This window comes from Melospiza georgiana, chromosome 19 (assembly GCF_028018845.1).
Source record: "Melospiza georgiana isolate bMelGeo1 chromosome 19, bMelGeo1.pri, whole genome shotgun sequence".
NCBI classification, from domain to species: domain Eukaryota; kingdom Metazoa; phylum Chordata; class Aves; order Passeriformes; family Passerellidae; genus Melospiza; species Melospiza georgiana.
Window position 1 is genome coordinate 11,697,137 of NC_080448.1, and position 27,694 is coordinate 11,724,830.

Consider the following 27,694-nt stretch of genomic DNA (forward strand, 5'->3'; position numbering starts at 1 on the left):
AACAACTGCACTCTCCAAACTGCTGTTTGGAAAAGCAAACTGCTTCAAGATTTACAGGGCACACAACCAGCAGATCCTGCAGCAACTCAAACCATATTTCTGCATTTTCTTCTGAAGTCCTTCAGCTCACAAAAAAACCCCTTCAACTAAACCAGACCCTCACAGAAATAGGAACATATAAAACTTGAAGATGTAGGGAGAAAAATTTCTAATAAAGGTAAAGTTTGATGCATGGAGAAAAACTTTGAATAAAGATGAAGCTTGACAGAAAGTGCCACTGCCATTTCCAAACCCCAGGACCTAAGGAACAGGCAATAACTGAAGGGCAATTTAGCAATTTTTATGCACCCTTGATGCTTTTATAAAAATGAGGAGTGCTTTTCTTGGTTTATGCATAAAGGAAGCAAATGCTAAGCAGAAACTGCCCTTGGTTCTTCAGCTATCTATTTCTGTTGCAGAAGTCAGGTTAAACCACTCACAGTTAAAAGCTTTTTTATGTAAAAATTAAATTCATTTCACATAAAATGTTTCTAACCCAAACACAATCAGATATTTACTTTACTGTAATGATAGCTTATCCTCATTTTGTCTAAGCTGCTGAAACAAACCTCCCTCAGAATGCTCTGGTTCAACTGACTTAAATAATTTCTCAAAATTAAAGGCAATGGTTCCTTTTGTGATGAACAGTTCTGTTTTTCTTCTAACTGGGGCCTAAAAAAAATCTCAAATAGGCTTAAACTAAATTAGTTACATTTTTTACACCAGAATTCTATCTTTTCAGCTGTATCAGACAATCAAAAGAAACAAGCCAGGTACATTTAAATTCTTCCTAATTCCCCACCCCAGTGTGCTGCTGGGTGGGCAGCATCCTGCCCTTTCTCTCCCCAACCTCCTGCCCTCTCCTCCCTGGCAGCTTTAAAGAAACTCCAAGTTATATTTTCCAAAAACCATGACTCATTTTGTCTGACAGATTAGATATATGTAATTATCAACACATCAAAATTCACGTCAGCTTAAAGGCAGACACAGAAAATTTCATCATTTAGGTACAAAGTTATTAATTATGGGACAGCAGAAAGCAGCAGTGCCCACCTGGCTTTGGCAAACCCACGTTCTTAAAGCCTTTTGCACCTAAAAATCATCTCTGCATTTGGGGACTCACCTTCATACCTTGCTGCTTCCAGACACCTCAGAATGCTTCTCCTTCCCCCAGCCCCTAATTAAGCACCTAATTAAGCTCCATCAGCCCAGCTGACAGTGCCCAAAGGTTGTTCCACCTCTTGGATAGCCCATGTGAAACGTGCCAATCACCTCAGCAAGGGGCTCAGATAAAGCATGGAAATCTCATGTAAAAGAGGAAACTAAAAGTGAACAACATGCACATTTTTAAAGGTTTTTTCCCAGTCAGTGAAGGAACAAGGACCCCACAAGGAGTTAACACCCCTGGGTCAATGGAAAATGTGAATTTCCCCATTTGCTGTGAGGTCTAACAGTAAGGGCACTGGTTTCACATCTCATTCAGAATGGGACCCTCAACTGATGCACATGAAAAACAGAAATTAAAATGTATTGATATGTGTTGCAGTAAACATGAAAGGAAAGGAAACAAAAATTTAAAAAGATGTGACAAGTTCATGTGGATGCTCTGCATTTAGCTCTTGTTTTAGAGCAACAGTCTGTTATGTTGGCTCCTCTACAGTTTAATGATTTCCTGTTAAGAATTTAAAATTAGAAGCCTCCAACAACTTCCCCATAAACTATTTTCAAGGTTCCTTTAATATCCACATCAAGGAGATATAGTAGGTTCATATGTTATCCATGTCAGTTCACTTCCTTCCCACTTCAAAATAAGCATATTGGAAGGAAATTCAGCAGGTTTTTATTGTTTTCTTGGAACCTCTTTTTCCACTAACTATGCCCAGCTATAGTAATTTAAAAAATAAAGCTGTCCACAAACAAGCTCACATTTAACCCATAACAAAACAAAAACTGCTGGTCCAATCTGAAAATCCTAAACTGTGCCAGATAATGATCCAAATCTTAATTTCCCATTGATGAGTTAGCTCAAATTTTCAACTCCATCCAATGTGAACTTCCTCTTTGTTACCACATGAATTTTACAAACAGCTTTTTGTTCTCTGACAAGTACCTTACCTTTGAGGAAAGCCTGCAAACAACGTTTTTTCACTGGCAGCACATTAAATAGATTCCATATTTTTCATCCAGGCTTTCTAGAACCATATTCCTGGAAAAGAAAAACATATAGTACTTATTTATTTACTAAATCATTTGAGACAGTCATTAAAGGCAGAGCCCCTCTCAGTTCCTCACTGGGTCAGTGAGAGGGCTCCAAACACAAATCAGCACTTCCCTGACAGAAATCACCTCCCACATCCACCCACCAGAAACGCTCCTGATGTGAGCACTCCCCGATTGGTTTCAGTCACAAATGAGTCAGGTGAAGCTGCAGGTGGCTTAACCTGACCTGAGGCCACAGCAGTGACAAAAAGCAGCAGCAGGAGAGACAATTCTGTTGCTTGGGTTTTAATGAACATACAGCTCCTAATTGGGCTGAAATAGAAATCTATGAGTACAACAGGGGGGGAAAAAACCACAAAAAATCCCTATTTTCAGTTTGAAGCTCGGTGTGAGATGAAGGCAACACTGCTGCTTTCTGCAGTAATTTTCAGACCAAATTGATTTGTCAGTGATCCATCCACATCTGGGAAGGAATCATGGAATGATTTGGGTTGGAAGGAACCTTAAAGCCCATCCCATTCTCACCCCTGCCATGGGCAGGGACACCTTCCATTGTCCCAGGCTGCTCCAGTCCCTTTCAGCCTGGCCTTGGGCACTGCCAGGGATCCAGGGGCAGCCACAGCTGCTCTGTGCACCCTGTGTCACCCTCCCAAAGACGAATTTCTTCCTAAAATCTAATCTAAACCCATCCTATCGGTGTGAAGCCATTCCCTGTGGAAAGAGTGCCTCTCCCTTGCAGGCACCTGCAGGTGCTGGAAGCTGAAGCTGGGTCACCCTGAACCTTCTCTTTCCCAGGCTGAGCAATCCCAACTCTCAGCCTTCCGTGGGAACAGCCTCTTCCAGCAGAGGGGAGCTTCAGCACCTCGCTGGTGTCCAGAAATAGCAACTCAATGCCAGTATCTGGTTGGGATTTGGGATTTTTAAGAGTTTTGAGCTTTTTAGGGGGGGGCAGAACATCACCAGGCTGCACTGCCACTCTCCTGAAATCCCACAACCATGTCTGCAGATGTAAAATCCCTTCCACATGATCTCCTTCCACACAGGGAGATCTGACAGCCCCAGAGGTCGTTTGATCTCTGAGGGCAGTTCAGTTTCTCTTTTTTACAGCAACCGCCATTAGATTTTCTTCCTACATTCACCCCTTGTGATCCCTGCCTGCATCCTCTTCCCCTGCAGTGACACCCAGATGTCCCACACTCCAGATTCTGTGCCTGTGAGGGGCTCAGGCACCCAGCTGCATCTTCAAACAGCTCAGATTGCAGCAGCCAGGCTGACTGAAGGCTTTTCCCCAAACAACATCCATACCCTCTCTGCTCTCAGGCATTGGCAGCCTGTGGAAAAGTCCTTTTTAATTTTCCTATTTCTCCATATAAAAAAAAAAGACAAAAGGAAAGAGTAAGATACCAACAAAGATAAGGATATCCATCAGAAGTTCTGCCAGCAAGCACTGGAAGGATTTTCCAACATCTGCAATGATTAATGAGTGATTGCATTAAAATAATTTACGGATGTGAAAAAAGCATTATTGAATGGAGTTGTTTTGTTAATAAGCTCCCAATATGGTTTAAGGGGGAAAAAAAAAGGAATTAAACAATTAAAGAAACATTACAACTAAGGAGGAACCAATTATTCAATAAAACAGTCTGCTATAACTCAGTTTTTCTGCTAAATCTGTTATTTTTATGCTTACCTGCTATCTCAACACAGTGGCTGAGGACTTCACCAACTCTCTGTAACACATTCAACAACAAAAAAAACTGTTTATGATAAAAGAGCACCAAAATGTTCAACATACAAATATATAAAAACATGGAGTATTAATAAAAAAACCAAGTGCTTGTATATTTAAATGCTACCCCTATGTAGAGATTAAATTGCTTATGCCATAAAGGTTATTTTTCAGGCTCCACCAAAATAAGTTACAGACTGAATATATAACACACTCCAGAGAGGCTTTATATAACATTCTTCCTTCATAGACACATTTATTTTTCTGAGTGGGCACTCGAGGTTTGTCTACAAAAGATTGCCAGGCAGTAGAAGGTGCAGCCTAACTCATTTTTCAAAACACAATAATTTATCAAGAAAATAAAGCCCTTTACCACAGTGCTTAAGAAGCATATTTACCTTCACTGATTTTTTTAAAGAAAACATGCTACATACTTTATTTTAAAGTAAAATAAAGAGCATTATAAGCTAAAAAAATATCCTTTTTGATACATTATCAATACTATTTCATTTATGCATAAAAATTTTAAAAATTCTAAAAAAAAAAACCCCAAAACCAACAGCTCTTTCCTGCTTTTAACAGACCTCCAACCTTCCCAAACCAGGCCTCTAAAAATAACTGAGCTAAATAGCCTCGACCCCTGGGGGGGTTAATTGCCAACAGGATTCCCTCAGCTGCATTCCCTCAGGTGAAATAAATCCTCATCAATTCAGAAAATACAAGAAAAACCTGAAGCCACTAAAAGGAAAAGCAAAGGGAAAAAAAAAAAAAAGACAAAACAATCTTCCATGGTCTGTTTATCTCACATTCCTTTCTTCCCACTCCATAACACTTCTTTGTGCAAGTAAAGGACAAAGAATAATGTCCTCTCACAAAAACGGGAGGAATAGCAACAACCTGGGTTTTAAAAATAACGTGCCCAAAGCAAAACAGCAGGAGATCTGCCTCCTATATATATTTTTTTTAATTAAAAAGAACAGTAGTGGTCCTATATCAGCTAAGAAAACACCAGCAACAGAAATTTCATACAATAATAAAATTTCTTTCATACTTATGACCACTATGTCCTGTAACAGCAAACTCCAGGTGCCCAAACAGTGCTCACATGAGCTGCCAGCACACCTGCAGGTCATAGAAAGCCCAATGTTAGCTGGGTGTTAGCACAGGTGAGCTGTCAATGATATTTACGCGCTGTGAGAAGTTTGGGCTGGGTGGGGCTCAGGGTGTGAGGGTGATATTTGATCTTTGCTGCTCAGCCCCAAAAGATAAAGCCCCTCGGGCTGGTGTGGACTGTGAGGGTCATGGGCAATTCTACCTCACTCATCACAGCTGCCTGTAGGGATTCACAGAATCCAAAGGTTTGGAAGGGGCTTTAAAGCCCATCCAGTCCAAGGCAGGGTCACCTGCAGCAGGAATGAGTCCAGGTGGGTTTGGGATGGCTCCAGAGAGGGAGATTCCATTCGCTCCCAGGGCTTTACCTCCTTCATACAAAGTTCTTCCTTGCATTGGGGTGGAACTTGTGTTTTAGCTTATGGCCACTGCTCCTTGTCCTGGCGCTGGGTATCACCGGAGAGAGTCTGGCACCATCCTCTGACGGCTCTGAGAGCTTCATTACATCTTAACGAGATTCCCTCTGTGTCTTCTCCAGACTAACCAGGCCCAGCTGCAGCAGCTTCTTCTCATCAGGGAGCTGCTCCAGACCCTCCATAAAACCCCACCCCACAGTACTGCCTTGCTTCCCCCTAAGTCTGTTCCCTCATTCCTCCCTCACGGTGCCCAGTACTGCTGCCACCGCTCAGGCAGGGCTCTGGGGTGCGAGGGGGAGCAGGCAGGGAGCTGAGAGCCCTGGGGCGAGACGGCGGGCGGGCAGGGGGATGAGAGCCGCAGGGTGTGAGGCAGAGCTGGCAGGGGGATGAGAGCCGCAGGGCGTGAGGCAGAGCTGGCAGGGGGACGACAGCCGTAAGACAGAGCGGGCAGAGCTGCGGGAGCTACGGGGTGTGAGGCGGGTAGGGCTGCAGGAGCCCCGTGAGGCGGAGCGGGCAGGGCTGCGGGAACCTCTGGGCGTGAGGCGGGCAGGGCTGCGGGAGCCCCGTGAGACGGTGCGGGCAGGGTTGCGGGAGCCCCGCGAGGCGGAGCGGGCAGGGCTGGGGGAGCTGCGGGAGCCCCGCGAGGCGGAGCGGGCAGGGCTGTGAGGCGCGCAGGGCTGCGGGAGCCCCGCGAGGCGGAGCGGGCAGGGCCGCGGCAGCCGCGGGGCGCGAGGCGGAGCGGGCAGGCGGCGGGAGCCCCGTGAGGCGGAGCGGGCGGGAGGCGGCGGGGCGGGGGGAGGGAGGGAGGGGGGAAGGCGGCTCCGCACAGCCAAGATGGCGGCGGTGGAGCTGGAGTGGGTGCCCGAGACGCTCTACAACACGGCCATCTCGGCCGTCGTGGACAGCTACGGGCGGGCGCGGCGCCGCGACATCCGCTCGCTGCCCGAGAACATCCAGTTCGACGTGTACTATAAGGTACGGCGGCGGCCGAGCGGGGCCGGGCCCGGCCGGGCCTGCGGGACGTGGAAGGAGAAGCGGCCCGGGGGGCGGCCCGGGCCTGGCCTGGCCGGGGGCGCGGGGCTGAGGGGCCTCGCCGGTACCGGGCACGGGCCGGGGGCTCAGGGTCTGTGGGGCCGCCCGAGCTGCGGCTGGAGGAGCGGCGGCTCCGGGCTCCGGCCGTGCCGGGGCCTTGTGGCTGCCCCCGGGAGCCGCCCCGAGGCCGCGGTGAGGGGCTGGGAGCCCCTGAGGGGGACGCGGAGCCGGGGCCTGGCCTGGGGGGCCGTGTGGGGAAGGTGCCTCTCCCCATTGGGAAGCGGTGCGGGCAGGATGAAGCCAAGCTGGCTGTGCTGGAATATGTTTTTTCCTTTTCTCCTTTTTTTTTTTTTTTTTTTTCAATAATGAATTGGGCACGGTGATGTCAGTGGTTGAGGGAGCAGTTTGCTGTGATCGAGTATAAATGAGCTGGTAGGAACCAGATGGAAAGAACTGACAGTTGTTTAATGCTGTAGTTTTATTAGCATTAAATTATTCCTTGGTGAAAGGGCTGTTCTTCGTTTAGCTGCCCCTGGAATATACGGATTTGGTGTAAAAGGTGCACTGAGATGCTCCATTAATTTCTTATTGTCCACTAAACAGGCATTTCATTCATGTGCAGGAACAGCTAGAAATGAGCATTCATCGGGGAGAAGCAATGTCTGTAAAAACCCCCAACAACCTACCATGAGGAATAACCTTCCTTTCCTCTGCCAGCAGATTTCTGAAAATTTAGGTGTTTTTAAATGAAGTAAATCTTTAGTCTTTATGAACCAGGGGTAATGACCCATCATATACGTGGAGAGCAGTAGTATTTACTGGAGACAGGGAAATTGCTTCTCAGGCACTGAAACAGACATGTGCATTTTCTGTGTCCTGGTTATTTTGTGTCTGCCTTAGGTGCTAAGAAGGATGGAAACCCATTTTTCTGACATATGAGCATGCTCACAGATAATGATGTGATTGACACATCAGCTAAAGGCTAGAGATATGAAAATCACAATGTGGAAGAATATTTGGGGGGTGACTTTCAGCTGTTAATGACATAAACTTCTTTGGCATTGCCTGGTCTCATGTTCATTCAGGTGAGAGAATGGTGCTCTGTGGTTTTTAGAAGCATGAAACAAAACCTCCTTCTGATATAGAAATGTGCAAGGGTGGGTTATTCCCAGCTGCTTAAAAACTTATCTGTAGGTGAGCTTAATAGATCACTGACTTTGATTCTGTTGGTACTCTTCAGTGGTTGCTTTGAACCAGGTTCACGTGGAGTTGTTCCCTGCTGAAGAGGATCCAGCAGCACATCTGATTTCTGAGGAGACTCCAGCATGGTTCCTCTGCTGGGGTGTCTGGTTTGTCACCTTGCTGGGTAGATGGTGACAGAGGTGATAAGTGCCTGTCCCCAAGTCAGTGTTTGTGCTGTGGGGGCAGTGTTTGTGCTGTTAATGGCAGTGATTGCCTGGAGTCACAGCCTGGGTTGGGTTGGAGGGGACATTTGTGCCCATCTCATTCCATCCCAGCCATGGCAGGACACCTTCCCCTGTCCCAGGTGCTCCCAGCCCTGCCCAGCCTGGCCTTGGGCACTGCCAGGGGTCAGGGGCAGCCACAGCTGCTCTGGGCACCTGTGCCAGGGCCGCACCCACCTCAGGCATCTTTTTCTAATTTAAACCTGTTCTCTGACAATTTGAAGCTTTTCCCCTTGCTTTTCCTCCAATTTCTGTGTTTCACAACAGGAGTTTTTGTCCTGTGTAAGGGGCACTGATATTCCTCTTACCAGCCCTCATCCATGGGGTGTCCTCTCACAGAATGACCCAAGGTGGGCCATGCCTGCAGTGAGTGTTCTGTGCCTGTGAGAGTGGGCTGGGCTCCCACGTGCTCAGTGTCACCTTTCTGTGGAGGACAGCCAGCCTGGATGGGGCCTGCAGTGCATCCCTGGAGCTGCTCCCGTGTCCTCCTGTGAGTCCCTGTGCTCCTACAGAACACTGGTGACTCTTCTTGGGTCTCAGCAGCCTCAGAAGTGTCATTTGGGGTGGATGAAGGATGTTAGGGACAGCATCCCCTCTCAGTGTGTGCGGTGCTTGCTTTGCTGGTTTGGCTCTGGGTAGTTATTTTGAATATCAGGTGGATGTTAAACCCCAGCTCATCATGGTGAGCCATATTCTGTGTGTCCTGGTCACGGAGTTCTTTAAAGCAGAATTTCCAAAGCTATTAAGTCTTTGGAGTAAGACAGACTAGAAAACTTCTAAATATTTGTTTGACTGCATGGTGTTTGTTGCTGCTGTGTTGGAGGATGTCAATTGTTTGTTAGCATCCTGTATTACTTTTGTTCTGTGATGAGTAAAAGGAATAAAAAATGTTTCTAATCTTTCATATAACTTGTAAGTAATAGTTTTTTATCTGGGTATTAGTCATGGTTTGTGGTACTTGAGAAACTGCCACTGATTTTTGCAAAAAAATAAAAGTCAGATTTTGTTTTGTTCTGTAGATGTTAATTGTCTGTGGCTATACAAAAATGTTTTCATCGTGTTCATTGGTATTAATGCTTAACACTTGCCAGGTTTGCCCAGTTTTGCCAACATGTCCAGGCTGATTCAGGAGCAGGAGGTGAGATCCCCCAGCAGAGCCAGTTGTGTGCTGCTGTTTAAAAGGGGGAAAATGCCAGCAGGGTCTTGGTGCTGTTCCCCAGGGCACTCTCTGGTCCAGGCTTTGGCTCTGTTCTCATAACCTACTGCCTTTATTTCCTACTCCTTAACAAATCCTATTTGGTTTACCTGTACGTCTTCTAGAATTACTGACTCTTGGGACATCCCTCACAAACCTGAGTGGGGAGTGGGGCTGGGGTGGCTGCAGGATGTTCGTGTGGGTTCTGCTGCAAGGTGACAGAACAGGCAGGTTCCTCATACTGAGCATATTTATCTTTCTGGAGCATTCTCTACCAGTGACTAAAGCTCCAAACAAGGCACTATCAAATAACCATGATTGTGGTAAAACAACAAACCTGCTCTGCTGCAGCAGGGTATCACTGCATATCTCTTTTTCAAGCACTGTTTGACTCTTCCTTGCAACCATTGGGAAATTAAGAGGCAGAGCAGGATGCTTGTGAGGATATCCTGGAAATTTCCAAGCCTACATTTGAGCTACAAAATGTTTAAAAGTTTTATTAATGGCAGCTGTGTTTTGAGGAGACTAATAACCAGTATTGATACAAGTAACACCTGCCTCTGGGGGGCAAAAATAAAAATGTGCACACATGTCATACTTTGTTTCCTTTGGTTGTTTGCCAGGTTTGTGTGTATCCTGGTTGGTTTTTCCTAGTTGAACTAGTCAGATTCTCTTGCTTAATTTTTTTGGGGGGGAGTTATGAGAGAGAGGGTGTGTAGGTTTTAGAAGCCAAAGAAATATGCTGAATCTCGCATAACTCGGACTTAGCATATGAACAAAATGCCAAAATTGTGTATTAAAAAGCTGGAATAAACTGCAAGTCCAAAAAAACCCCAACAAACCCAAAACAAAAGAACCCAATCAGCCAATAAAAACTCCACACTGAAATCTCTGAAAAAATCAACTTCTTAATTCTGTAGTTTGTTGGGGTGAGGATAATGTTTTGAGAGAGGCTGTCCCTATAAAGAACCAAGGTTGTTGGCAGAAGTCAGGCTTTGAACTCTCTAGTCAGTGTCTTGGACAGATTTCATTTTTTCCCCTTGTGCCTCTGCCTTACACTCTATTTTGCATAATTATCTCATGGCTTTGGTTCTCAAGGTGCTTTGGTGCTTTAGTGTTCTGTCCCAGGTATTTGTTGCAGTTGCCCAGTGCCAGCTTCATCGTGGACTTGGATTTGGTTAACAAGGAGTTTGATCCCATGCTCATTTTCCTTTTGGAATGACTTTTCTGGATTGTGTTTCTCTTTCCTTCCAATTGATTTTTCTTGAAAATAATTTGTTCTTGGAACATTTTCTGGTGAGATCATTAACCACAGGAGCAGCTGGAGATGGCATTAATTTGGTTTCTGTCACATTTAGGTATTCCTTGAACCAAAGAAAAGGAACAAGCAGGAATTTGCTGACTGTTGACAGCAGGCAGCAGAACGTTGGTTCTCTGCATTGCAGCAGAGGTTGGGTTCACTGATGGAGAATCATTGCAAGCACCATTCCTGTCCATTAGGATACAGCAGGCTTTGGTCTCCAGGGGTTTGGTGAGAGGGAGAAGGTGAACTCCCCCTGAAATGAAGAGTGGCTGTGCTTCTGCTTCAGTTCTGAGCTTCCCTGCCTGGGGAAGCACAGCCAAGGTCACAGCACAGGGTGTGATTGGGGCAGAGCACCCCAGAGCTCTGTGTGAGGGGGGCAGAGCACCCCAGGGCTCTGTGTGAGGGGAACAGAGCACCCCAGAGCTCTGTGTGAGGGGGGCAGAGCACCCCAGGGCTCTGTGTGAGGGGGGCAGAGCACCCCAGGGCTCTGTGTGAGGGGGGCAGAGCACCCCAGCGCTCTGTGTGAGGGGGGCAGAGCACCCCAGCGCTCTGTGTGAGGGGGGCAGAGCACCCCAGGGCTCTGTGTGAGGGGAACAGAGCACCCCAGAGCTCTGTGTGATTGGGGCAGAGCACCCCAGAGCTCTGTGTGAGGGGGGCAGAGCACCCCAGTGCTCTGTGTGAGGGGAACAGAGCACCCCAGTGCTCTGTGTGAGGGGAACAGGGCACCCCAGAGCTCTGTGTGATTGGGGCAGAGCACCCCAGAGCTCTGTGTGAGGGGAACAGAGCACCCCAGAGCTCTGTGTGTGAGGGGAACAGAGCACCCCAGCGCTCTGTGTGAGGGGGGCAGAGCACCCCAGCGCTCTGTGTGAGGGGGGCAGAGCACCCCAGCGCTCTGTGTGAGGGGAACAGAGCACCCCAGAGCTCTGTGTGAGGGGAACAGAGCACCCCAGGGCTCTGTGTGAGGGGGGCAGAGCACCCCAGAGCTCTGTGTGAGGGGAACAGAGCACCCCAGAGCTCTCTGAGGGGTCCTGCTCTGACCCCAGGGTGAGCTCCCAGGACTGAGCTCCCCTGGCTCTGCTGTGGGTTGGGGTTAGGCATTCAGTGTGTGTGGGAAGCAGGGATGGTTTCACACTCGTGTGCAGCCTCTGTGTCGCTGGCAGGGGCAGGGTGTGCAGCACTGCTGGGCTGCCATCACATCCTTCCAGCACCTCTTCAATTAAAGCCTCTCACTGAAGGAGAATCATTACCTCATGAGTTTTTGCCAGTTATTATTATTATTAACACATGCCTTATTTCTGCAATCTAAATTTAGATGTGAACTGAACTGTGCTTCCTTGTTATGTCTTTACTGGTTTGAACCTTCTTGCATTCTAACTTGTACTACTCAGACTTTTTTATTTTAACCTCTAACCATGGGGCACGTTTCCTCATCCCGGTGTCTTCCTTACCTTTCCAGTGACCTTGTTGAGTCTGAGACACCAGAACTCATCATTATTGAGATAATGAGGTCACATCACGAACAGAGGTGTTGAGCTCCTGCTGAACCATAATTCCTGTTTCCACTTCATTTCCTCTGGGCTGATTGAGCTCCAGGCAGGCTGGGATTTCCCAGTTCCTGAGGAGAATCACACATGTGTGAGGCTCAGACTTTGTCTTCTTTGTGGAACACAAACTCTGCTGCTCTGGCCCAGAGAGCAGAGCAGTGGGAATGTTTGGGGTGTGCAAGCATTGGCCTCTAGAAACTGTCTCTGATTTCATGCTAGTTCAGTGACATTGGGGTTTTTTTCTTGGTTATTTGATTGAGGTTTGTACAGATCAGCCTGGCAGTTGGCATTGTGCTTTCCAAGGAGAGCTGGAATTTTCTTTTTTTTTTTAATGCCTTGAACAATATCCAGTAGAAGCTTGTCCAGAGGGTTTGTAGATTATTTTGAAATTGATTTAAAAGCATGGAATGTACCTAAACTTCAAACTGATTGTTTTTGGTAATGAGGCTTTGTCACCAGATTGAATCCAGTGAACTGTTGACTCAGGAAAACGTTTTCCTTCCTTGTGGAGTGGGGAAGGAAGATGTGGTTTCAGCCCAAAGCTTTCCCAAACTCTGCTCTCTGTTTAGCACACTGGCCTGATACTCCATCACATTATTGGGCATTACAAAACATCCTGGGGAGCTTCTTGGATTTCCTCTGTAATTCTTACTGAAACATCCATGTTTATCAATCCCTTTCCAAACTGGAGCATCAGGAACATATTTTTCTAGTTGCGTCTTCTTCAGTTCCTCTTCTAGAGGATCCTTTTACAGCTGGCTGGAATTACCCTCATCTGCTTTAAAAAATTATTTTTATTATGTTTAGAGAAAGTTTGGTTGTTTGTTTGCTTTTTTAGCTTAATCTACCCAGAGGGAGAAAGACAAGAACTTTAATAGAAAGGTGATGCAATAATAAAGTTACGAGTCAATGTCATGAATATGTTCAGCTGGGGACACCGCAGTGTGCAGCTTTTGTCACACACCCACCTGGACATGCAATTCAGCATTCAGCCTTGGCTCCTAGGAAGGGCTGTGGTGAGTTTCTCACAGCTGTGCACAACAGCTGGATTGGGCAGGGTAATAATCCACCTGTATATTAAATTTATACCTCAGTGCCAGAACTCATGTGTGAGCTGATGGAGCTGGGAGTCACCTTGCAGGCTGTGAGTCATTTTTCCATAGTTAAAGAAAAATAAATCCCTGGTAGGTTCCAAATAGGTTAAGCTGGTGTCTAAAAGACATTTCTCTCTTCAGAACAGAATAGTTCTTTAGAGGTCCAAAGCTCAGTGTTCATGTCAGGGCATGTTTTTCTTGAATCACTGTTTTGTTTTGTTTTCATGTGATGTAGCAAGGCTGTGGTCAGGAATTCTGTCTCCCTGGAGCTTTAACCAGAGAATCATTTCTTCAGTCCTCCCAACAGCTTCTCAATGAGTGTTACTGCATCTCCTGAATTACTTCACGGTTTGACGTACACTCACTATTTCCATGTCAAATTTTGTTTGAAAATATTGCTGTAACAGCCACAACAGTTCCAAGAGGCTTCCAGCTGAGTTAATTCCTCAAAATGTTTGCCAGTATGTCGAGGGAAGGGGTTAGAGGGGTAGGGGAAGTCCCAGAGATGTTGTATTTCAAGTTAGAGCAGTGAAAATTGCAGCTTGAACTTTGGGGCCCGAGCCAAACCTGACGTGTGCCTGAAGTTATTGATGTCCCAAAGCTGAGATCCTGTGGGACCTTCCCCCTCCCTGCCACCCCACCAGGCCGTTTGCTCCTTGGCAGTCTCAGAGTCTCTTGTAAGAGGGATTCTCTCCTTACAAGAAGTGTTTATGTAACCTCATAAATATATAAGTGTTTCAAAGTCTTACTGTGGTTAATTTTTGATAAACCAGGAATCTCTGGGATTTTGGGTTGGTGATGGGAGGGAGTGATGACACTGTGCTCAGTTCTGTGAAACCTGATACTGTTTTTGGTTCCCTTAAATCCTGCTCCAGTGCTTTGGGGATGTGTCTGAGCTTCCTCCAGAAACCATCTCATCAATTATTGATGGCATGCCCACCTTCCCTTTGAGCGTGGAATACCAGGCAATTTAAACAGCTGCTTTTTGGGTTTTTTACTGCAGAATGCACATTTTAGGTTTTATAGAGCATTTGCTATGAGACAGCTGTGCTGAAGGAATGAGAACATTTAAGCATGGCTGTGGCTGTTAAATACAGCAGCCTGGCTGTTCCTTCAGTGCCAGAGAGAATCCAGCAGGAGCTCTGATCCCTTTGAAGTGCAGGGACACGCTGCTTTATCTGAGCTGTAACTTTGCATGCAAACTTGCTCTGGTTTTTAAAAGACTTCCCTTTTTTTTTTTTTTTTTTTTTATGTTCCCTCAGCAAAATAGATAACGAAGAGGAAAACATTCATTTCTGGCAATTGACATTATTAGGTCAAAGTATTTTTGAAGTTTTTTTTTTGTAGGTTGTGTTGTTAAAATAACAAATTTGCTGTGCTCTAGAGCCAGTGTTGTGTGCTTTTATAAGAGTTGACTAGAACTAAATTTCTGGCTGGAGATGTTCTCACGTGCTGTGTTTGGAATATGAATTCATCAGCTCCCAGTGTTTGTGGAGAAAAAGGTGAACCAGGCAGCAGATGCTTATCACTGGAAGCATTTGAAGGCATTATTAAAGCTGGGGGAATATGAATGTTTTCATTAAAGCACTGCTGGTGCCTGTGGCAGGTGTGGAGTGCTGCTTCCTCAGGTCATCTCTGGGGCAGGGCCTTTCAGATAATGGGAATTAATAGTTCACAATGGATTTCTGACATTTATTTGCACAGTCCCTCTGTACCTGTGTAAATCCATGGCATTTATAGCCTGATGTGGCAGAACTTAACCATGCACTGCATGGACAGCACTCTGTGGTTTGTTGTGAGCAGCTCAGCTGATAGATTCACTTATCTGCAGGCACAAATCACTGTGGGCATTAAAGAAGCAGTGCTTTGAATAAATGCATGAACAGGCTCCATTTTCCCATTGACTGCTGGGGGAGTCACCTGTGCAGCTCAGGTGTCATGGGGAGGGGCTGCTGCCTTCTGTAGTGCTGGCATTGGTCAGTGGTCCCTTGCAGAACTTGTGGGTTTGGGTTTATTTTTATCTGACATATTTGCATTGCTGCATCTTTGCTTGTGTGTCATTTAAACTTGTTCTGAAAGCACTTGGTATCAAAACTGCCAATTGGATTTGTGGCTCACGTGTGGCAGTGCTTTGGTGTTGCAGGGCACAAACACCTGGAGATACATCCATAGATGATAAAACCCCCTTGAAACCCTCTATGGACCTCTGACAGCTCAGGTTTTAACACTGAAATTTTGCTCCTGAGGTGAAATCTTCTGGTACAGGAAGCTACTTTTTAGCCTGCTAAATTTCAATGCTTTAAAGTCTAGATTTCATCATAAGTTATCTCTGCTAGTAAGCTGAGTTTCCCGGAAGAACTCAATCTTACATATTAAGATAAATTTCCCTGGTTTTTTTTCAGCTTTACCAACAGGGCCGCTTGTGCCAGCTGGGTAGTGAATTTTGTGAACTAGAAGTTTTTGCAAAGGTGCTACGGGCTTTAGATAAAAGGTGAGTATCTCAATAGCTCAATAATTCTCATTTCAGCTCTCAATCTCTCCATCTAGGAAGAGATGTTAAAGAAAGGCACAAACAAGAAAAAGCAAACGATGCAAAACAAACCCCCCCAGCTGCTCAACACCACAGGTTGTGCCCAGTCCCTGGGAGCAGCAGTCACAGCACCCATTTCCTGCTGATTTAGCAGATCCTGAGGGAAGCCGATAGGATTGCCCCAGTTTGAAGCGTTTTGCTGTCATTAAATATTCCAATTAGTGGAATTACAGAACCTGAGTGTTTTAGATCAGATTCTGTGGGACCGGGCTGAGCTCTGAGGCTGCAGGCCCTGGTCCCGCCCAGGCTGTGTGATGTTAATGGAGCCATCGCTGCTGGTTTGTCGGGAGGGCTGGGGGAGGGACGGGGGTTGGAGCCTCCCCCGGTGACTCTGAGCTGGGAACTCTCCAGTTTGGGTCCCACCGAGGGTGTCCCTGCACAGAACCTGGTGTGCATCACCCACTGCCTGAGGTCCATTGCTGCAGCCTCACAGGAGGGCTTGCACTCAGCTGCTTTGGCTTTGAGGAGGTTTGGGCTTGATTTCTGTCCTTGGGATTCATGAGAGCCAACTGACTGCCTTCAGACCTTCGTGAGTAACCAAACTCTGCTTGTCTTTGTTGCAGACATCTGCTCCACCACTGTTTCCAGGCTCTGATGGACCATGGAGTCAAGGTTGCTTCAGTCCTGGCCTATTCCTTCAGCAGACGGTGCTCCTACATTGCAGAGTCAGATGCTGCTGTGAAAGAAAAAGCAATCCAGATTGGCTTTGTCTTAGGTAACTGCTGCTCTTGGGCTCTTTGCTTTCTCTCTTGCAAGTTTCAGTTATTGTAACAATAATTTTTTTCCTGTTAAAGATAGGCCTTTTAAAGAACTGTGTGTTTTGGAATGGAATTTTTAGAAAGCTATTTTTGTCTTAAATATATGGGATTTTAATATCTAAGAATGTATAGACTTTTTAGTTCAAACTGTTTAGGGTTAAAATTGGCTTGCAGATGTGATGAGGAATTTGAATGATTTTAGTGCAGGTAAGTTCTGGGGTTTTTGGACAGAAATGTAGGAAGACTCTGCAATACTAAGAAACCATCCTAAACCCAAGTATTATTTCCTTCAGCTGTAGGAGAATTCTCCTCTTACATTTCATCCTTTCCAGGTCAGGAGGGTTTGACCTTGACAGGATTTCTGTCTGTTGGAGCAGGTCCATGAAATAAGTGATCATCTTGTAAGACCTGAGCAAACCCTTTTTCTCTTGAAAACGAGTTTTACTCTTCAAATTGGTGTTTGTTGCTGGCTTTTGCAGGGGGGTTCCTGTCAGATGCAGGCTGGTACAGTGATGCTGAGAAGGTTTTCCTTTCCTGCCTTCAGCTGTGCACCCTCCACGATGAAATCCTTCACTGGTTCCGTGCTGTGGAGTGCTGTGTGAGGTGAGCTCACCTTGAATTCCCAGGATACCTTGGAGCCCTCCAGCTCCAGGTGCTCCTTTGGTGTTCTGCTGCACCAAACACTTTCCTGCTGGAGATCAGGAGGTGCTTGTTTTACACTAATCCCTGGATTTTCAGCTTCTAAGTTGGCAGCACAGTACAATGGATTAAAAACCCAATGTTTTGCTATCCTGTGTAATCTCTCATGAGTAACACTGCTGGATAATAAGAGTGGCCCAGCAGTTCTTGTTTCCCAAGGATTTTTGCACATGAAGGAATGTTCTGTGTTGGACTTTGCTGAAGTTCTGTTTACTACAAAGAGAATTGGCCAAATCCAAATGCAAACAACATAGATACAATTGAGCAGAGATAAAGGCAAAACTTCCCTTTCCTGATTCCAGATCCAGCAAGTTCTCTTGCTCCATGCTGAGTGCTTAGCTCTGGGCCTGGGAAAAGATCTGGGTGTCCAGTTCCTGTGGGCACCTCTGGCCACAGCTGAAAACATTTGGAAAAGTTGGGGTTTTTTTGCTGTTAGAGTTTTGAAGCTGCCTTGTTCCTCAGGGCCTGCAGAGGTTCACTTTTCATTGACAGAGCCTCTGTTGCTGTTCCCCTGTGTGTTGAGGTGTGATGAGCTGCAGGCAGGAGCTGGCTGGGTTTTGTTGCTCTCACCATGACCAGGCTGTTTCTGCCCACTCCAGATGTGCCCATGGGCACCTGGAGGCTGCTGGGCAGAGTTAAAGTAGGATTTTTTTTTTTTTTTTTAGCAGCTCTAACAAAGAACAAAGCATGTGCTGTATTTGTCTGAATCTAGAGCAAAACTTGTTTGGAAAGCTGCTCCCAAAAAAGCTCTGCATCTTGTTTATGGTTGGGCAAACACGAAGAGTGGAGAGGCTTTGCCAAGAGCTGCTGATGTCCTGTGCCAGCCCAGGGCCATGGCAACGCTGCCCTGCCTGGTTCTGCTGGCTGGCATTCCAGAAATGATGCCAGGAGCTTGGGAACACAATCCAGCTTCCTGGAGCTGGGGAGTGATGGACATGGAGCCACAGTCACTGCTTGGTCCTTTGCCTTCTAATTAATCTAAAAAAAGTTTACTCGTTACATCAGGCTCTTTGGCAAGCTGGAGAAGTTGCTTAAAAATAACTGTCACCTTCTGCAAATAGACATGAAAAGAGGGGAAAGAAAGGAAGGGAAAAAAGGAACAGTCTCTGCTGGACAGTAGTGTGGAAAGGAGATTTCATTCTGTGCAGGAGAAAGCAGCCTGGGTTGGGCTGAGCCCTCCTGACCTGGGGTGTTGTTAGACACTTCCACTGCTCCCTGGGAGCTCTGCTGGGACATCACCCTCTGGGCAGCAGGAAATGTTCTGGCATCTCCCAAACCCTCAGCGTGGCTGGTTTGGAGTTGTATCAACCTGAAAAATCTCAAACACTTTGGAAAGGGCTCAATCTGTAAGATCTAAACACCTCTGTGTGGCAGAGAGCAGTCATTAGACTGATTTTTCTGCCTTTCAGCTTGAGAGTAAATGGTGCTGTAACCACCTGATCCCACTGCAGGAGGCTCTCACACTGGAGCTGGGAGAGTTTTAAGGAAACAAAATTCAAGTCCAGCTTTTGAAAGTGTGACACTTTCTTTGGCAAGCCAGACCTCTGGGAGTTGAATTAATGCATTGCACTATTAATAGAACACAGTTTGAAAACGTGTGAAGCTTTGTGTTGTTTAAGCACAACTTGGTGTTTCCTTGTCCTGGCAGTGGTGAATTCTGTGGAGAAGCTGGGAAGGTTTCTCTGGGCTTGTACCCTGCTTTTCTGGAGTGTGGTGCTCCTTTGGTTTGCCTTCTCTCATTATTCTGTGCTGAACAAAGAGGTACAAGTGCATTACACAAATACGTGGTTCTCCCACTTCATTGTTGCACATTTGGCTGATTCCTGGATTGTTTTCTTCTGGTGGTTTTAGACTTGCTAAGCTGCTGTGTTGGCTCGGAGAGACTGGGTTTGTTGGGGGAGGTTAGTCCCCAAAAGCTGTTATTGCAGACATCAAAGGAGCTTCAGAGCCATTAGCATAAACGTCCCGAGGCCTCTTCTCTTCCTCTTGGCTTTATCTCCTAAGATTCCTTTGGATTAATAAAGGATTTTTTGTTACTCAGAACTGGATCACATAAACTCTGCTTATCCTAGAGGATTGGCTTAGGTTTAGCTTGGGTTTTGGGGAGATTTCTTTGTTTCTAGACACTATCACTGAAGCATCCAGACCCTGGATATGATCTTTCCCAGGAGCTTATCTAAATTGCAGTGCTATCCCCACTGGCTTATTCCATTACATGGGATTTGGGCTCTGTGGTTTTGATGTTGCAGAGCAGCTCCCAACTGAATGGTGTTGGCAAAATGGTTTTTTCTCTTTAGGAAAACTGTTTACTTAATTCTTCTCTCTTTTCTTTATAATTCCTGTCTCTTGTTGCTGGAATGTTCCTGTGACCAGGCACACAATGCACTTGTACATGGTGTTTGCTTCTGGGGCTTTATTTAAGGGAAAATGTGGGTGTTGCTTTTTGCTGTCTTGTTGTTGAGCCACGGTGCTGGTTCCCACCAGAGAGCTGGAATTTGTGTAGCTTTTGCAGGGTTTTGAAGGGCTTTGCTTTTGATGTTCTCTTTGTGCAGCAAATCCACATCTGTCATGTGCCTGCCTTCAGGCCCTGCTTAGGAAAATGGAAACCTTATTTCCTTTCTTGTTACTGTTGGGGTTTGGTGATGCATTTGGGTGGGAAATGGAGGGACAGTGTTGGACAGGCAGCTCTTGGATGAGCTGAGCTGTGTCACTGGGGGAATGGCTGCATAGCTTGCATCTCTATTTGGGGCGAGTGGAAACAGGCTTAGAAAATAAATTGAGCAAAAATTTCATTGTTTGCTCCTTCCCCTTTAACAATTGCTTGGAAGTTTTATCCCAGTGTGTGATATCAGGACTAAAATGCAGTTCCTGCACATTAACCCACATAGTCAGAGTTTGGGCCTCCTTGCAGTGCAGCCTCACTTTGTGCTTCCCTTCCCTCTGTGCAGTTCTCCCTGTGCTGTGTTGCCCTGATTTCCCCAGCCTTGCCTGGTGTGTTCAGTCTCTGTTACTCACTGTCTAATGACACATTTCCAGCAGGGACAGTGGAGTTAATTCAGCACAATCCATGTCTGCTCACTGGCAGGTGTTTGCCATGGAGCAGGAGCAGCTGCCCTGGCTGGGAATCCAGCTCTGCCCTTGGGGCTTGGAATATCAGCACACACCCATTCCAAATTTCCAAATGCACCTCCTTACAGCCAGGGAGCACCAGCCTGCTCTCATGCACAGATTCTTTGGTTTTATCTGTAACAAGTGCCACAAGCTGGAACTGTTACTCTGGAGAAACAGGAGGAGGTTTCACCAGTGCTGGGTGTTGCTGACTGTGTTTGGTGTCAGTCCTTCAGATGGGAAGGCAGCAGCATAGCAGAGGAAGAGCAGGGGATGTTTGAGTTGTTGTGATCAATGAAATGGTGGTGCTGGTTCTCATGTGGAATGAATGTGATGAAATCTCACATGAAAACCTCCCCCAAGCCCCAAAGCACAGAAATGCCCACTTGGAGCTACTCAGGGTTTGGGGGGAAGTGCAGGGATGCAGGAAAATGAGCTGTGGTGTACTTACTGTGGCTGCTTGGGGTTCCACCCTTTGGGGAGGAGGTGGAAGGGATTTCAGGCTGTGTAGGGCAGGGCTTTGGGAATGGAATCTCATCAGTATTGGGAAGAGTAGATTTTATGGAAAATTAACACAGAAAGGCACCACACCAGAGTGGTTCAATATGAAACTGTATCAATAGGTAAAATCCTGTGGCATCTCCAGCAGGAGACATTCCTGCCCTGTGCCAGCTGAGTGTGACTGAGCCAGGCAGGGCAGCTGTGCTGGGCTGGCAGAGCTCCAGCCCTGGGAGTGTCACTGAGAGATCCCTGGTGCTGCTGCAGGCAGAGCCTCCCCAGCTCCCTCAGCAGCTCCCTCTGCATCCCCCAGGTTGCTGCACGTCCGGAACGGGAACTGCAAGTACCACCTGGGAGAGGAGACCTTCAAGCTGGCGCAGTCCTACATGGACAAGCTGGCCAAGCACGGGCAGCAGGCCAACAAGGCGGCGCTGTACGGGGAGCTGTGCGCGCTGCTCTTCGCCAAGAGCCACTACGACGAGGTGAGGCCCTGGGCTCCCTGGCACTGCCACCTCCTGGCTGTGCTGCACCAGCCCTGCTTCTGCTCTCCTTGGCACCTGTGTGGCACTGCCAGAGCGATCATTCATTTATCCACTCCCGTTTCCATGGGTTGTTCTGTGTTAGTCCGTGAGCTCCTGAAGCACTTAGACCAACATGAACATACAGGTGTTACCTTGCCTGTATGTGTTGACCACCTGGAAATGAAATATTATGAAAGCTTATTTTAATAATTGGAAATGAATAGCAGAACCTGGTTTATTAAACTCTGTGTGAAGTGTAACTACTCCATAAACTGGTTTTCCTTTAAAACCCCTAAGTTCACTGACAGAATGTTGTCCTGCACATTGGGAATTGTGAGGATTGCTTAATGATTATAAAATATCCTGTTCTGTCTGTAAAAGTCATTGTAATATAAGCCTAAGATTAATATGAAATACTTATATGTTCACTATTAACCTTAAAAGTGGTTTTTAAGTCTGTCTTTGAAGGCATAGCTGGACAATTCATTACACATAAGCGCTCAAACTGCATATTTTAAATTTTGGAATGTAAATGATCAGCTTTTCAGAGGCAGGTAATATTTTAATGTTGCAATGTTGTGAAGTTCCAGCTTCCATTGTGTTGGTGCCTCTCTGTCCCACAGGCCTATAAGTGGTGCATAGAAGCCATGAAGGAGATCACAGTTGGGCTGCCTGTGAAAGTGGTGGTGGATGTGCTACGACAAGCATCAAAGGTGATTCTGCAATCTCCTCTTTGCTTTGGGTACCAAATTAGTGCCAGGAATGGCTGAGGAGAGGTTGTTACCTCCAGAATTCTCCTCAGGAGCACTAAGGGTTGTTGTTTGTGTTTGTCCCAGAATGGGTGGGGGAGTTTGTTTGTTTGTGTCTCTCTGAAATGGAGTCAGAGCTGCCCAGGGGACCATTGTGACAATGTTAACCTGTGAACTTCCCTGGAAGGGCTCTGACCCCTCTTTGGTCTGGACTGGGTACAGCACAATCCCTTCAGTCAGGCAGGATAAAATCAGTTTATTAATGCTGTGCTCCTTCTCCTAAATAACCAAAAAGTCCTTTAATAAGCACAATGACATTTTGAAATTAAAACCAAGAGTAAGTGTGGCAGTGTCTGGGGCTGAGCTGTGAGTGCTCAGCTGCTCACTGCTTCCCCTCCCCTGCCCAGGCCTGCGTGGTGAAACGGGAGTTCAAGAAGGCAGAGCAGCTCATAAAGCACGCCGTGTACCTTGCCAGGTAAGGGCCATTCCAGAAAAACCCTTCTGAAATTGTGCTCAGCTGGCCTCAGTTTGTGATGGAGGTGTGTTTGTGCAGGGAGCATTTTGGAGCCAAGCACCCCAAATACTCTGACACGCTACTAGACTACGGATTTTACCTGCTCAATGTAGACAACATCTGCCAATCTGTTGCCATCTATCAGGTAGGCAGCAGGACTTGTTTGTCTTGCTGGTTTTCATCTCTTAGATGTTGTAGTTAATTCATGGAGATAGAGAATAGTTGATTTCATTACTGCAATTGTGATGTTTAAAAAATCCCCAAACACTTCCAGCTATGGGGTTTTGCTTTCTTTGTCTTCCTCTGACTCCTGTCCTTTATATAAGTAGTGTCTCAAATATGTAGAGACTTTCAGAGCCAGTGGATTCATCATAGAGATGAATTTGGGTTTTTTTCTATGTTACCTGATGAAATTGTGTTTTCGGACCCCTTGCAGACAGCGCTCGATATCCGGCAGTCGGTGTTTGGAGGTAAAAACATCCACGTAGCCACAGCTCATGAAGACTTGGCTTATTCTTCATATGTTCACCAGTACAGCTCTGGCAAATTTGACAATGCACTGTGAGTACAGCACACAGCAGCACAGTTAGTGCTGTAAATGAAGAAAAATATTCATTGCATTAATATTTCTAATTTTTTGTCAATCAACTGCTGGCATACATAAACAGATCCTGAATTTATTTCGTCTCTCCCAGATTCCATGCTGAACGTGCTATTGGCATTATCACTCACATTCTCCCAGAAGACCATCTCCTCTTGGCCTCTTCAAAGAGAGTTAAAGGTAGTTCCCTTTTGTTGTTTGAACCATTTGGTTGTGCTCATCCTGGTCCTTTCCAGGCAATGCAGCTTGAGTTGTCTTTTTCAGTGGAGGTGTTTGTAGTCCTTGGTGTTTAAAGCACACTTGTAACAAAAAAAAAAAAAAAACTTAGATGAATTGGAGCAGGGTGGGGGTGAAATTATAGAATATAAAAATGTACTGGGAGCTTGACACAGCAGCGTGACAGACACAGAGCCTGGTGGGCTGGGTCCCTGGCTCTGAGCTGGCTGTGGGCACAGTAACAGTTCCTGTCTCCTGCCCCCAGCACTTATCCTGGAGGAGATTGCCATAGACTGTCACAACAAGGAGACAGAGCAGAGGCTGCTCCAGGAGGCTCATGACCTGCACCTCTCCTCGCTCCAGTTGGCTAAAAAAGCCTTTGGGGAGTTCAACGTGCAAACAGCCAAGCACTACGGCAACCTGGGCAGACTGTATCAGTCCATGAGGAAGTTCAAGGTAAGACTTTACTCCTGACCTAAAATCTGCAAGACCCCTGAAATCTGTCACTACAAATGAGGGGTTCCAATGTCCATCATTCCCAAGTTCAGTTGGTAGTTCTGTGCTTGGAAAACTTGTGCTTTATCTTTCACCCCAAAAGCAAAAACAATCCATGGAGATGGATGATACCCTCAGAGGGTGACCGGGATGAATTTGGAGAACTTGGTTTATGTTTGGCTTTGTTACTTTTTGCCTGTTACAAAATGCTACTGTTTGAGCTGCTACATAGTTAAGTTTATTTAAACTAACTTTCCCCTCCTTCTGTGGGGTGGTGAGTGGTAACTGACTGACTTGTGTGACTCTGCCCTGACAGGAAGCAGAGGAAATGCACATCAAGGCCATCCAGATCAAGGAGCAGCTCCTAGGGCAGGAGGATTATGAAGTTGCCCTCTCCGTGGGCCATCTCGCCTCCCTCTACAACTATGACATGAACCAGTATGAAAATGCTGAAAAGCTTTATCTGAGATCCATAGCAATTGGTAAGTGACTACAGGAAACTTAAAATTTTTAGAAAATAACTTGGCTGTTAATCTCTAGACAACATTCTGTGGCTAGAACATAAGTGGAGAGTGTAGGCAAATTTTGTTGGTAAAAATAACGTGATAACTCAAATGCAGCCCATGGAGATCTTACCTCTCAACTCGGCTTTTCTCTTGGGTTTCTCTAGGAAAGAAGCTTTTTGGTGAAGGATACAGTGGACTTGAATACGATTACAGAGGTCTCATTAAACTGTACAATTCCATTGGCAATTATGAGAAGGTGTTTGAGTACCACAACATTTTGGCCAACTGGAACCGGTTGCGGGACCGGCAGTTCTCGGTCACGGATGCGCTGGAGGACGTCAGCACCAGCCCCCAGTCCACGGAGGAAGTGGTCCAGTCTTTTCTGATGTCTCAGAACCTCGAGGGACAGAGCAGCTAAGAACTTGGTCAATTAACCAGTTAAGGTTTTTTCCCCCAGGTTACAGGGGGAAAAGTCATACTGTGAAATCTAAACCATGTAGTTCTCTGGGGGCTGGAATTTGCGTTGAAACACTGGTCCAGTCTACTGAAGAGTGCCCATACGGATGAATGTGTGTTAAATTCCTCTCAGCATGTGTATGGCATGTTTAGTTCGGCTCACGTTTTTAACTTGGTATTCCCAAAAAACCCCCTTCTCTCTCTCTTCTTTCAAAAGAAGCTACTTTGCAGAAAGTCTGCAAGAAAACATTAAATAAAACTGTTTGAGTTCAAAAGAGTTGCATTCTTATTATGGATGGAAGGTTTCATCGAGAGCTTTCTGCTGATTGACAGAGAGAACAAAAGCTGTACTCTGAGGAGCTGTAGGAGAAAGGTCTTGCTGCTGTATCATTGTAGCAAAGTGCATGGTAAATAGCCAGCAAAGGGAGATGTGCTGGCCTTGGCTGCTGCCTTACCAAGAAAAGTGGCAAAGACCCACTCTGGAGAGCACCATCGCTCGTTGAGTGCCAGCTGTGCTGTTGTGGATGCCCTGAACTGGACCAGTACAGATCCCACAGACCAGCAAGCACAGTGTCCTCGGTGCCACCACCAGTGCTCCCCTGAGCAGGACCAGGACACCACGGTGGACCAGCCTGCTAGAGACCCCTTTTGGACCAGTGGCTTTAATTTAATGTTTCTGCCCCTGCATTCACTTTGACAGTAGAACTCTCTCATTTAGGTGTCTGATCAGTGCAAATGATATCCATGTGATAGATCCAGAGCTAGGAAGTGAATTGATGGTTTGTCTGTACCCAGTGAGCTTCTGCAGAGATTCCTGGCAGTGCCACAGCTCCACCCTCTCCCTCTGCTGCAGCCACTCCTCCTTTCCTCTCCCATGGGCTCTCTCTGCTACCAGAGGCCATACTGTGTTATACCAGTGAAGAGTTTTGTATTCCAGTCCAGTTCCATTTTCTGTTTCTGGAGAACACAACTTACTGTACAGGTTGCAGGGGTCAGTGAAAATGCCAAAAAGCACAACAGGTTTTTTTTTTGTGATGCTTCATTTCTACATTAAACAAGAGTACAACCAGAAACTGATTCCTTACGTTAATTTACGAAGCAGAGCTCAGCTGTACAGACCCTCTGAGAATGCCTCTCTCACTAGCTTGTCTTAATTCTTCTGTTGGGGGCTGCGTGCTTGTGTGGGTTTGGGTTCAGGTGTTGTTTTGGGGTTTGTTTTATTTCCTAATGTTGGGTAAGATTTGCAAGTCTGTGTGACACAAACTGGAACTGACTCGCTGCTGTTACCTCAGCTGTGCCCTGGATCTGGGATTCTGTGGCTTCTGTCACTTTGGGGGTTTCTCTCCCCCTCTTTTCAGGGTTTGTACCTTGGCCAGTCCTGCAGGGCTGGGACTGGATGTTCTGTTTGGGGTCTGGTTTTTGTTGGTTTATGGGGTTTGTGGCAGGGAAAGCTGCTGGATGATCTTCAGGGAAGAAATAGAGGTTTTGGACATGACTTGGAGCTTAATGGCTCTTCTAAGTGAAATTTTACAGGCCAATAGTTCATATTCTGGTGCCTTCAAGTGTTTTTTTTTGGGGCGGGAAAAGCTGGGTAATATCAACTTTAAAATGCAATGACATAATTAGTGAATGCAGATTAATGATTGCATATTTAGAATATCTTCACTGAGGTGAAAAGAAGTATTTGCATAAAACCCCCTGTGGTATTAGGACTTAACTGCAGTGTGTCTGCAACAGCTGCTCAGTGAAAATCCAACTTAGTTATGTGTGGATTTAAAATGTGATTTATTTATAGCAGTTTTTGTTTATGACTGTGTAGGAGCTACAGACAAATTCAGCTATACAAGGCAAAACCTTCTCCCTGAATGCCCATGGCACTGACAAGTTATAAAGTTCTTATGAGTTCTTAAATCTTTTTAAAAGGTATTTAAAGTTAAACAAAGTTTGTAGCAGTGTCAGGACCTGGGCAGGAATGTGGCTTAAAGCTGTCCTAAAGAACCTGAGTGATTCTGTACTGCAGAAGTGTTGGGGCTGCCAGCTGGGTCCCTGGGTTGCACTGACCTGGGCTGGAGATCCTTTACCCACTCTGTTCCCAGTCCTGGGCTCTGCAGCTTTTGGCCCAGGAGCCCCAGAGGTGTTTGGGGTGAGGAGCATTGTTTGGCTGACAGCAGTCCCTGCCTGCCTGAGCCCCTGCTCCTGCTCCAGCCCTGGCTGTGTCCCTGGTTGTGGTTTCATTCAGGTGGGGGCAGCTGTGCTGGATGTGCCTGCATTGGTTTGTGGTGCCCCAGTCCCGGCTCTGGTGGCTGTTCCCGTGTCCTTCCAGAGCTGCCTCCGCGCTGGCAGGAAGGGGAGGGAGGTCCCAAAGCTCCCTGGGAGCCCCTTTGGCAGAGCCCTGGCCCAGGGGCTGTGGTGGTGGCCCGAGAGGGCTCCAGGGCTCCTCCTGTGCCTGCGGGGAGTCCTGCCTGGGGCTGAGCTGCCCTGCAGCTCCATCGGGCCCGGGCAGGTCCCTCCTGCAGCAGGGCAGCTGTGGCTGATTGCTGACACTGCTGGGGCAGGGCGTTGGCAGGATGATGCTGCAGCTGCAGGGACAGCACAGGAGTGACCCCGGGGGGGTTTGGTGCTGCTGGAAGGTTCTGTGTTGGCACCTGGAGCCTGTCTGGGATGCTGTGCTGCTGCTGTTTGTTGCTCTCTCTGCTCCCAGTGTGTTTGATGCTGTTGAGCAGTGGGAAGCTGCTGGGATGGTGCCAGAGGCAGGTAAAGGACTCGCTGGGGGGGATCTTGCAGCGTGAGCCCAGTGCTGCCCCGCTCTGCCCCTGCAGAGTTGTGAGCAGGGCCTGC

General features: G+C 46.7%; 1 protein-coding gene across 1 annotated transcript; it reads left to right on the forward strand.

The window, feature by feature from the left end:
* The first annotated feature begins 6,329 nt into the window (after positions 1-6,329).
* On the forward strand, positions 6,330-27,109 carry APPBP2 (amyloid beta precursor protein binding protein 2). Its single transcript, XM_058037749.1, has 13 exons — positions 6,330-6,489; positions 15,548-15,636; positions 16,299-16,450; positions 16,973-17,096; positions 21,112-21,280; positions 21,943-22,032; positions 22,476-22,543; positions 22,622-22,727; positions 23,019-23,143; positions 23,278-23,363; positions 23,665-23,855; positions 24,211-24,376; positions 24,565-27,109. Exons 1-13 carry the CDS (start codon positions 6,349-6,351, stop codon positions 24,816-24,818), a joined length of 1,761 nt encoding a protein of 586 aa, XP_057893732.1. The 5' UTR covers positions 6,330-6,348; the 3' UTR covers positions 24,819-27,109.
* Positions 27,110-27,694: the final 585 nt, after the last annotated feature.

Coding starts and splice junctions, on each gene's coding strand:
- APPBP2 (XM_058037749.1), top strand. CDS start 6,349: ATGGCGGCGGTGGAGCTGGAGTGGGTGCCCGAGACGCTCTACAACACG. Junction 15,637..16,298: donor CTACGGGCTTTAGATAAAAG/GTGAGTATCTCA, acceptor TCTTTGTTGCAG/ACATCTGCTCCACCACTGTT. Junction 21,281..21,942: donor CCAAGAGCCACTACGACGAG/GTGAGGCCCTGG, acceptor TCTGTCCCACAG/GCCTATAAGTGGTGCATAGA.